This window comes from Phocoena sinus, chromosome 1 (genome assembly GCF_008692025.1).
Source record: "Phocoena sinus isolate mPhoSin1 chromosome 1, mPhoSin1.pri, whole genome shotgun sequence".
Taxonomy (NCBI): Eukaryota; Metazoa; Chordata; class Mammalia; order Artiodactyla; family Phocoenidae; genus Phocoena; species Phocoena sinus.
This window is the reverse complement of record NC_045763.1, coordinates 34,692,714-34,704,780: the sequence shown is the minus strand read 5'-3', so window position 1 is coordinate 34,704,780 and position 12,067 is coordinate 34,692,714. Positions and strand designations below refer to the sequence as shown.

Genomic DNA, 12,067 nt, shown 5'->3' with positions numbered 1-12,067 from the left:
TCCTCCTCCCATCCCCCTATCTCCTGGCAACTGCTATCTACCTTCCATCTCTAGGATTTGCCCCATTCTGAATTTGTATAAATGGAGTCATACAATATGTGGTCTTTTGTGTCTGACTTCTTTCGCTAAGCATAAGGCTCTCAAAGTTCATTCATATTGTGGCATGTAACAGTACGTCATTCCTTTTGTATGGCCGAATAATGTTCCACTGTATATTATATGGATATTGTACAGATACGTCATATTTTGTTTATCTGTTCATCAGTTGATGGACATTTGGTTTATATCCACTTTTAGCTTTATAAATAATGCTGCTATGAACATTTGTATGCATGTTTTTTGCATGTGTTTTTCTTTTTTTTAATTTATTTTTATTGGCATTTATTTTTTGTGGCATTTATTCCCGGGCCATAAGTTTTTGTTTCTTCAGTTTCTTCTGGGATATCTTTTTCTTTGGGGCAACCTCCTCTTCTGGTTTAGGAACAATCTGTTCTTATTCAGTAAGGACCGTCTCAATGTGGCAGGGAGAGCTCACGTATGGGTTGATCCCACCATGAGCTCTCTAAGTTCTGTGCTGCATCCTGGGGGCTTTGTTCACCTGGATGTGCTCAGTGACTAGAGAATCTACATCTAAGCCCTTAAGTTCAGCATTACTCTCTGCATTTTTGAGTATGTGCAGTAAAAATTCAGCACTCTTTCTGGGCCACCAACCCTGTGTCCAGCCCCGCTGTTTGGCCTGGGCTCACGTACCAACTCCACCATTGTAATGATGGAATGCCACACATTGCTTCTTTAAAGTGACATCTTTCAGATACTTGGTGGATTTTCGGATATGCATACCCTTAATGGCCTGGGCAGTTTCATGAGTGTTCTTAAAGTGAACACGAAGATTTGAACCTCCTGACTTGCATGATTTTGTGGGGTTTTCTGGGTCAAATGAATAGCGAACCATTTTTAGAAGTCACCTCAGGCTGCTTACTGGAAAAGGAAGCTGTATGCAAGTTTTTATGTGAACATATGTTTTACGTTCTCTTGGGGATACATATATGTGCATATATATGTATTCCCAAGAGGATTTATATATATATATATATATATATATGTATATGTATATATATATGTATATATACATATATTTAAATTTTTTATACATAAAAATACACACACACACACACACGTACCCCTAAGAGTAGAATTGCTGGGTCCTATGGTATCTTTTGTAAGAATTTACCTTTGTTTTTGATAAAGCTGATATTGTAGAATGTTGTAGAATGTGATTTAGGTTTAAGAGACAAATGGCCTGGCTGACTCTCCACATTCTCTTGTCCCTGCCCACCCAATTTGGACAGCTTACCTGATGTCTAGGTTGTTAGAGTCAACAGAGCAGTCATACCCAGGTAACTACCTTGTAGAATACTGGATGTAGAGTCCTGGAGTTAGCTCTACGCACTTGGTGAGGAGTGGGCTGGGAGCCCAGGGATGTTTAGAGAAGTCATTCCTCATAGAAATCAAGAATTGAAAAGAAGTGTCCTGCTCTAACAAAGGAAAAGAAAGCCATTCTTAGATAAAGGACTGTGCCGTTTTATCAAGATAGGAAATACATTAAAAAAAGATAATGAATTCAGTTTGAGACATAGTAAATTTGGGATTTCTGGGAGGGAATGTTAGATATTTATGTTCGGAGATCAGGAGTTTGATCCCTGATAGAGATGTAGATTTGAGATTCATCTGCATTATAGGCGTTTGAAATACAAGAGTAGGTAAGTCACCCATAAAGTAAAAAACATTAGAGAAAAGTGACTAGTAATTCCCGTATCTGAGGTCTTTGAGGTTTTGAGTCGGCCAGCTGATGTTTCAGCGGTATCCTACTCTTGAGTGGCTTGTTTCCTTCTGGTTTTGTGATTTTTGATTGTGAATTTATTTATTTTGGGACCTTATCCTTGAGAATTCTCCCAGGCCTAGATCAAAGGCAGATTCCCCAGAGAGGATTTTCATTTCCTTCTGTCAAGGTTGGGTGGGAGACATTACCATTCTAGGACTATCCTAAACAAAATTCTAAGTATGAAGCTTTTTAAACCATAATATAGGTGAGGGTCAGCTTCTGGTTGTGAGTGTCTGAGGAGATACTGTTGAACTGCTCTCATAGCCCCCCAGTCCCTCACCAGCACTCAGTGCCAAGGTTAAGTTTCCCTTGTAGTTCTCTTGGGTAACACCTGGACTTTGCCTCTTGTACCTTGAGCCCTAATAGGCCTTGGAATTGCAAGCTGAAATTCATAGGGTTTGGCAAAATGCCCTGAAGGTGAATGAAAGCTGGTTTCAGTACTCTGCATACATCTCTAGTTTCCCTCTTTCACTCAGTTTTTAGCCTTGATCATACTTTATTTTCTTTCAGGTTATTGATTAATATGTAAAGATTTAAATAATTTATCCAGTGTTTGTTATTTCCAGTGGGCATGTTGATCAAGCTATCTATTCTGTTGTTCTAGCAGAAATAGAAGCGTCCATCTCTCTTCAGTGCATGCACGGGACAGTAAGATGCAGGGAATTCAGTCAGCCGCTAAGTTAAAAGTTGTAAACTTGGGACAACATCCAGTGGTTTGTTTGGCCCACATAGTATTTAGAAAATAAAAATCAGGAGATTTCAGATAAAATTTTGGGTATCTTGCTTCTCTTGAAAAATTAGAAGTTCTTAACAGTACTGGGCTTTCAATCCTGCTTAGCAACAATTGGCTAGAACTGGGAATAGCAGCTGATCTTTTCAGAGTGAACCTGTTTTCTTTAGTTGCAGGCACACAGTCTCCATTTGTGCTGTGTATGCATATTTATACCCATTCCAGCTTCTCTCATTCATGTTACCTGTAGACACTTGTGGATCATCCTTGTGCCAGGTAGTAGTGCTAATAGACAGTTTCACATTTGTTTAGTGATTTGTTTAATTCTAATAACAAACCTGCAGTTTATCCCTGATGAATAAATAAAGTTACAGGTGGTATTATCCCCAAGTTACAGATGAAGAAATGGAGGTTCACTGAGGTTATATAAATTCTTCAAGGTCTCTTAGTGTCCCAGCTAGAATTTGAACAAAGCTCCTTCTGTTCAATGCTATTCTTAACTTTTTTTTTTTTTTTTAAGCAGTGGAACTGTTCTTCAAATGAAGTTTTAGTGAAGTCCATTATGCAAAACCAACAAAGATAGCACTGCTTTGATTGAAGGGTAGATGGGGTGGGAGACAATTATGTGGGGATGGGAACCTGCATGCTCAGCTCTTTGGCAGCCTTTAGGCACCTCTCTGGAATCCTTAGGATTCTACTAAACAGTTTGGACACTCTCTATCTGTAACTACGCGTAATAACAGTTTGTTAAATTTTATGAGTTTTTAGCTTTTTTGGATGTTACAGTTATAGTGTGTCTATTTTTCTTGTGCTTCCTCGTATGTCAGTCTTCCTCAGCGTAATCTGTCTTATTGCTTAACAGCATTTTAAAATTTTGTGGGTATGTGTTCAAATAATGGTGAATCTTTTAGCGTTCTATTTCTGTTTTAGAATGGTAGTGTGATTTATAGTTTAATTTATTTTGGAGCATCTGATAACTAACTCTCCTTTACTTTTCAGATTCTCTTTGTGGCCAGATGGGTTTGTATGGACAGGCTTGTCCATCTGTAACTTCATTAAGGTTAGTGCTCTTCTTTTTATTAGAACATGTAACATTTTAAAAGTTATGCTGGTCAAGTCATATTAGAATCAGTTTTACTGTAAGGTTCAGAATAAAATATTGTAGTTTGTTTTGGTAAATAGTGCTATTTTGTGAGATTGGGACATAATTTTGCTTACAGAGATATTTGTGGTAGTGGGATTTGGATCTTAATCTCCACTTAGTGAATTTACATATGTTCTTGTACATGAAATAACAATTTTACTCTTCTTTGTTATTCCTTTTTTAAAAAAACACTAATCTTGTTTCTACTTATTTTAATTAGAAAATGCATAGTAAATTTTTATTGCCTTTGTAGCAGATTATTAAATAAGACTAGATGGTAATTTAAATCTCTTTTTAAAGGATGATATAAATATGATACCTAGATTATCCTCATTTACAATAAATAAGTAAAATGTAAAAAAATAGAAACTAAGTTGTATTCAACCCAGTGGTTTTAGATTTTTTTGAAGTTGCTAAATCCTTTCTATAAATTAAATCTTAAGTGAAAACCTGTGAATAAAGCAGATAAATGCCGGGCTTTTCTGCTTGCTTGGGCTTCCATGTTCTACCCCCGCGGTTGCCCCTGAGGGATTACTCTAGTTCCCAGTGCACAGTTTGAAAAAATAACCTAAATCTAATCTGTTAATTGGGATCTTTCAGACTAGAATATGGATTGTTGATGGCAGCACCTACCAGTTACATGTGGTGTTGTAGCTAGCTGTATCATTTATTTGTTCAGCATATTGAGCACCTAATATGTTGTCAGGAGCTATTCTAAATGCTGGGGCTACAGTTGTGAACATAACAGATAAAAATCCTGTAATTATTGGGCTTACATTTTGGTGACGGGGTAATTAATAAAAAAAGTAAGAAGTATATGTTAGATAGTGACAGTGATAAGAGCTAAGATGAAGAATAAAATAGAGAACGGGAATAGGAAATATAGATAGGGTTATTTTAGATAGGGTAGCCAGGGAAAGCTTTACTGAAATGGCGACATTTGAATGAAGACCTGAAAGAGTGATGGAATGAACCATATCTGGGTAGGTAGAAGATAAGCGTTCTGGGCAGAGGGAATTCAGGAGCTGCTGGGGCAGGAGACTTGCCTTGTTAGGTTGGAGGAGCAATGACGGAGGTCAGTGTGGCTGGAACAGAGTAAGTGATGAAGAGAGGTGGAATTGACCAGCTTTGGAGGGCAGGAAAGAGAGAGAGGAGGGATACAAAATTATTAGAGCCATGAATGTGAAGTCAAGGAGTCCTTAGGCATGAAAGAAATTCTGGTGGTTCAGAATGCCACCAAAGAAAAATAAAGTTGCCTTCTTAGTTTTTATATACTTGAATTTTTATGAGACTAAGGCTGGCTCTCCTTTCCCTCAGTAGGAGAGCTTTACTCCACGTCCTTATGGCATTTCTTTCCCTGAGAATGCATCTTCCAGCTTATAATGGAAGTCGGTGGAGTGATTACTTTTCTACCTTGTTGGAGTCCATGTGCCCCCACCCCCACCTCCCAACAAGGGACACCTGTATAGTTTTGAAAAGAACTTAAAAAAAAAGACTTCTTTAATCCCCAAAGCTGCTGTAGAACTAATTTCACTTAAGAGTCCTTTTGTTTAATATGGTTGGAGGAATCATTTTACCCTTTTTTTGAATATTTAAAACTTTAGATATGACCATATCAGGATATTTTTGCAGACTTTGATCTTCCACTGATCATAGAGTCCCTTAAAGATATTTTATTTGTGGGTTATGCCAAAACAGTCATATATTAAAGTCATTTACTGGGATTTTAAATCCCTTCATTTGAATAGTTATGTTTAGGTGAAGATTGTATATGACATTGGGTTAGGAATGATATATGCCTAACCTTTTTTGCTTGATAGAATTATATAATTGGAAGAGATGATGAAAGAGATGCCATGAATTATTTTATAACCTGCTCACTGTTATAATTCTAGTGTATAATATCCTAGAATCAAATTGTTGTGGATATACCTATAAGTTTAGCATTTAGTTAATAAACTGAGAAACTCTCTGGCATTTTAGTTGAGATACTTAGTATCCTTATATCCTAATCTTTCATTTTTTGTAATATTCTATATGGTCCTTCTGTGAAGCAGAGAATTCGCATTCTCAGATGTATGGGTAGAAGACCATTGTTTGTCATTGATTTTTCTAACTGAAAGCTAGCTTTGGTTTGATATAAGGAAAAGAAAAGAATAACTATTTTTTGGTAAAGGAAAGAGAAACTGGATTACTTAAAACCACAATAAATTTTAGTCTACTTTCCCATAGAGTCTTCCTCAAGCCAGAAACGACCTCCCAACTATACTATCCAAATAGAAGTAGAGCAGGAAGTCTTTTTTAAAAAAAATTTTTTAATTAATTAATTCATTCATTTTTGGCTGCATTGGGTCTTCGTTGCTGCATGCGGGCTTTCTCTGGTTGCTGTGAGCGGGTCCTGCTTTTTTTTGTGGTGTGCGGGCTTCTCGTTGCGGTGGCTTCTCGTTGCAGAGCATGAGCTCTAGGCGCGTGGGCTTCAGTAGTTGTGGCACATGGGCTCAGTAGTTGTGGTTCACAGGCTGTAGAACGCAGGCTCAGTAGTTGTGACACACAGGCTTAGTTGCTCCGTGGCATGTGGGATCTTCCCGGACGAGGGCTCAAACCCGTGTCTCATGCATTGGCAGGCGGTTTCTTAACCACTGCGCCACCAGGGAAGCCCAGGAAATCTCAAATCCGCTGACAAACATTGCTTGTTTGCCATAACTCTCTTTGTATATACTACCTTTATATCTTGTATATACCTGCATATACTACCTATATATCTAGAAAGCGGCTAGCCTCAAGACAGGAAAGCATTTGAGTTGGTGGAGAAGAACTGGACCGTGTGTCTAGGAATGAGAAAATGGGTAGGCAGGTGGAAGGTTGTAAACGTAGGTGGGAGTGGGAGTAGATGAATTATGTGAAGTGAAGATGGGGGGTGGAATGAAAGTATGTGACATTTTAAAAATTTGTTGGGTAGGAGAGGGTACTTAGTAAATGAATTAAATCTCTACCTCTGCCCTTTAATATTTAGGGTAAACAAGTTAAATATTGTTTTCTATAGATTATATTGGATCCTTGTTTAATCTGAACACGTTAAAATTATTTTTAAAAATTTACTTACTGTATTTTTATGATTAAAAAGTAATCTTAGGGCTTCCCTGGTGGTGCAGTGGTTGAGAGTCCGCCTGCCGATGCAGGGGACATGGGTTCGTGCCCCGGTCGGGGAAGATCCCACATGCCGCGGAGCAGCTAGGCCCGTGAGCCATGGCCGCTGAGCCTGCGCGTCTGAAGCCTGTGCTCCGCAACGGGAGAGGCCACGACAGTGAGAGGCCCGCGTACCGCAAAAAAAAAAAAAAAAAAAAAAAAGTAATGTTAAACCACTTATTGTAGAAAATTTGGGAAGACAGAGATAGCCCTTGTTAATGTCATCTTTTTTTTTTTTTTTTTTTTTAACATCTTTATTGGGGTATAATTGCTTTACAATAGTGTGTTATGTTTCTGATTTATAACAAAGTGAATCAGCTATACATATACATGTGCTCCCATGTGTCTTCCCTCTTGCGTCTCCCTCCCTCCCACTCTCCCCCTCCCACCCCTCCAGGCTGTCCCAAAGCCCCGAGCTAATATCCCTGTGCCTTGCGGCTGCTTCCCCCTAGCTATCTACCTTACTACGTTTGTTAGTGTGTATATGTCCATGACTCTTTCTCGCCCTGTCAAAACTCACCCTTCCCCCTCCCCATATCCTCAAGTCCGTTCTCCAGTAGGTCTGCGCCTCTATTCCTGTCTTATCCCTAGGTTCTTCATGACATTTTTTTCCCTTAAATTCCATATATATGTGTTAGCATACGGTATTTGTCTTTGTCTTTCTGACTTACTTCACTCTGTATGACAGACTCTAGGTCTATCCATCTCATTACAAATAACTCAATTTCATTTCTTTTTAAGGCTGAGTAATATTCCATTGTGTATATGTGCCACATCTTCTTTATCCATTCGTCTGATGATGGGCGCTTAGGTTCTTTCCATCTCTGGGCTATTGTAAATAGAGCTGCAATGAACATTCTGGTACATGACTCTTTTTGAATTTTGGTTTTCTCAGGGTATATGCCCAGTAGTGGGATTGCTGGGTCATATGGTAATTCTATTTGTAGTTTTTTAAGGAACCTCCATACTGTTCTCCATAGTGGCTGAACCAATTCACATTCCCACCAGCAGTGCAAGAGTGTCCCCTTTTCTCCACACCCTCTCCAGCATTTATTGTTTCTAGATTTTTTGATGATGGCCATTCTGACTGGTGTGAGATGATATCTCATTGTAGTTTTGATTTGCATTTCTCTAATGATTAATGATGTTGAGCATTCTTTCATGTGTTTGTTGGCATTCTGTATATCTTCTTTGGAGAAATGTCTGTTTAGGTCTTCTGCCCATTTTTGGATGGGGTTGTTTGTTTTTTTGTTATTGAGCTGCATGAGCTGCTTGTAAATTTTGGAGATTAATCCTTTGTCAGTTGCTTCATCTGCAAATATTTTCTCCCATTCTGAGGGTTGTCTTTTGGTCTTGATTATGGTTTCCTTTGCTGTGCAAAAGCTTTGAAGTTTCATTAGGTCCCATTTGTTTATTTTTGTTTTTATTTCCATTACTCTAGGAGGTGGGTCAGAAAGGATCTTGCTGTGATTTATGTCATAGAGTGTTCTTCCTATGTTTTCCTCTAAGAGTTTGATAGTTTCTGGCCTTACATTTAGGTCTTTAATCCATTTTGAGCTTATTTTTGTGTATGGTGTTAGGGAGTGATCTAATCTCATACTTTTACATGTACCTGTCCAGTTTTCCCAGCACCATTTATTGAAGAGGCTGTCCTTTCTCCACTGTACATTCCTGCCTCCTTTATCAAAGATAAGGTGTCCATATGTGCGTGGGTTAATCTCTGGGCTTTCTATCCTGTTCCACTGATCTATCTTTCTGTTTTTGTGCCAGTACCATACTGTCTTGATTACTGTTGCTTTGTAGTATAGTCTGAAGTCAGGGAGCCTGATTCCTCCAGCTCCTTTTTTCGTTCTCAAGATTGCTTTGGCTATTCGGGGTCTTTCGTGTTTCCATACAAATTGCGAAATTTTTTGTTCTAGTTCTGTGAAAAATGCCAGTGGTAGTTTGATAGGGATTGCATTGAATCTGTAGATTGCTTTGGGTAGTAGAGTCATTTTCACAATGTTGATTCTTCCCATCCAAGAACATGGTATATCTCTCCATCTATTTGTATCATCTTTAATTTCTTTCATCAGTGTCTTATAATTTTCTGCATACAGGTCTTTCGTATCCTTAGGTAGGTTTATTCCTAGATATTTTATTCTTTTTGTTGCAATGGTAAATGGGAGTGTTTTCTTGATTTCACTTTCAGATTTTTCATCATTAGTATATAGGAATGCCAGAGATTTCTGTGCATTAATTTTGTATCCTGCTACTTTACCAAATTCATTGATTAGCTCTAGTAGTTTTCTGGTAGCATCTTTAGGATTCTCTATGTATAGTATCATGTCATCTGCAAACAGTGACAGCTTTACTTCTTCTTTTCCGATGTGGATTCCTTTTATTTCCTTTTCTTCTCTGATTGCTGTGGCTAAAACTTCCAAAACTATGTTGAATAAGAGTGGTGAGAGTGGGCAACCTTGTCTTGTTCCTGATCTTAGTGGAAATGCTTTCAGTTTTTCACCATTGAGGATGATGTTTGCTGTGGGCTTGTCATATATGGCCTTTATTATGTTGAGGAAAGTTCCCTCTATGCCTACTTTCTGGAGGGTTTTTATCATAAATGGGTGTTGAATTTTGTCGAAAGCTTTCTCTGCATCTATTGAGATGATCATATGGTTTTTCTCCTTCAATTTGTTAATATGGTTTATCACATTGATAGATTTGCGTATATTGAAGAATCCTTGCATTCCTGGAATAAACCCCACTTGATCATGGTGTATGATCCTTTTAATGTGCTGTTGGATTCTGTTTGCTAGTATTTTGTTGAGGATTTTTGCATCTATGTTCATCAGTGATATTGGCCTGTAGTTTTCTTTCTTTGTGACATCCTTGTCTGGTTTTGCTATCAAGGTGATGGTGGCCTCGTAGAAGGAATTTGGGAGTGTTCCTCCCTCTGCTATATTTTGGAAGAGTTCGAGAAGGATAGGTGTTAGCTCTTCTCTAAACGTTTGATAGAATTCACCTGTGAAGCCATCTGGTCCTGGGCTTTTGTTTGTTGGAAGATTTTTAATCACAGTTTCAATTTCAGTGCTTGTGATTGGTCTGTTCATATTTTCTATTTCTTCCTGATTCAGTCTTGGCAGGTTGTGCATTTCTAAGAATTTGTCCATTTCTTCCAGATTGTCCATTTTATTGGCATAGAGTTGCTTGTAGTAATCTCTCATGATTTTTTTTATTTCTGCAGTGTCAGTTGTTATTTCTCCTTTCTCATTTCTAATTCTATTGATTTGAGTCTTCTCCCTTTTTTTCTTGATGAGTCTGGCTAGTGGTTTATCTATTTTGTTTATCTTCTCAAAGAACCAGCTTTTAGTTTTATTGATCTTTGCTATTGTTTCCTTCATTTCTTTTTCATTTATTTCTGATCTGATTTTTATGATTTCTTTCCTTCTGCTAGCTTTGGGGCTTTTTTGTTCTTCTTTCTCTAATTGCTTGAGGTGCAAGGTTAGGTTGTTTATTCGAGATGTTTCCTGCTTCTTAAGGTGGGCCTGTATTGCTATAAACTTCCCCCTTAGAACTGCTTTTGCTGCATCCCATAGGTTTTGGGTCGTTGTGTCTCCATTGTCATTTGTTTCTAGGTATTTTTTTATTTCCTCTTTGATTTCTTCAGTGATCACTTCATTATTAAGTAGTGTATTGTTTAGCCTCCATGTGTTTGTATATTTTACAGATCTTTTCCTGTAATTGATATCTAGTCTCATGGCGTTGTGGTCAGAAAAGATACTTGATACAATTTCAATTTTCTTAAATTTACCAAGGCTTGATTTGTGACCCAAGATATGATCTATCCTGGAGAATGTTCCATGAGCACTTGAGAAAAATGTGTATTCTGTTGTTTTTGGATGGAGTGTCCTATAAATATCAATTAAGTGCATCTTGTTTAATGTATCATTTAAAGCTTGTGTTTCCTTATTTATTTTCATTTTGGATGATCTGTCCATGGGTGAAAGTGGGGTGTTAAAGTCCCCTACTATGAATGTGTTACTGTCAATTTCCCCTTTTATGGCTGTTAGTATTTGCCTTACGTATTGAGGTGCTCCTATGTTGGGTGCATAAATATTTACAATTGTTATATCTTCTTCTTGGATCGATCCCTTGATCATTATGTAGTGTCCTTCTTTATCCCTTTTAATAGTCCTTATTTTAAAGTCTATTTTGTCTGATATGAGAATTGCTACTCCAGCTTTCTTTTGGCTTCCATTTGCATGGAATATCTTTTTCCATCCCCTTACTTTCAGTCTGTATGTGTCTCTAGGTCTGAGGTGGGTCTCTTGTAGACAGCATATATAAGGGTCTTGTTTTTGTATCCATTCAGCCAATCTGTGTCTTTTGGTGGGAGCATTTAGTCCATTTACATTTAAGGTAATTATCGATATGTATGTTCCTATTCCCATTTTCTTAATTGTTTTGGGTTTGTTAGTGTAAGTCTTTTCCTTCTCTTGTGTTTCTTGCCTAGAGAAGTTCCTTTAGCATTTGTTGTAAAGCTGGTTTGGTGGTGCTGAACTCTCTCAGCTTTTGCTTGTCTGTAAAGGTTTTAATTTCTCCATCAAATCTGAATGAGATCCTTGCTGGGTAGAGTAATCTTGGTTGCAGGTTTTTCTCCTTCATCACTTTCAGTATGTCCTGCCACTCCCTTCTGGCTTGTAGGGTTTCTGCTGAGAGATCAGCTGTTAACCTTATGGGGATTCCCTTGTGTGTTATTTGTTGTTTTTCCCTTGCTGCTTTTAATATGCTTTCTTTGTATTTAATTTTTGATAGCTTGATTAATATGTGTCTTGGCGTATTTCTCCTTGTATTTATCCTGTATGGGACTCTCTGTGCTTCCTGGACTTGATTAACTATTTCCTTTCCCATATTAGGGAAGTTTTCAACTATAATCTCTTCAAATATTTTCTCAGTCCCTTTCTTTTTTTCTTCTTCTTCTGGAACCCCTATAATTCGAATGTTGGTGCGTTTAATGTTGTCCCAGAGCTCTCTGAGACTGTCCTCAGTTCTTTTCATTCTTTTTTCTTTATTCTGCTCTGCAGTAGTTATTTCCACTACTTTATCTTCCAGGTCACTTATCCGCTCTTCTGCCTCAGTTATT

General features: G+C 37.8%; 1 protein-coding gene and 1 pseudogene across 2 annotated transcripts in view; one reads left to right on the top strand and one right to left on the bottom strand.

Annotated features, from left to right (window-relative positions):
* Window positions 1-12,067, top strand: part of FOXJ3 (forkhead box J3) — a 136,583-nt gene that overhangs the window by 18,724 nt on the left and 105,792 nt on the right. For both annotated transcript variants that reach the window (XM_032632952.1, XM_032632959.1), the window contains exon 2: window positions 3,612-3,672. In XM_032632952.1, coding sequence (XP_032488843.1) covers window positions 3,629-3,672 — 44 coding nt within the window. In that variant the 5' untranslated portion in view covers window positions 3,612-3,628. The remainder of the gene's footprint in view (window positions 1-3,611; window positions 3,673-12,067) is intronic.
* On the bottom strand, window positions 398-952 carry LOC116754387 (annotated as a pseudogene).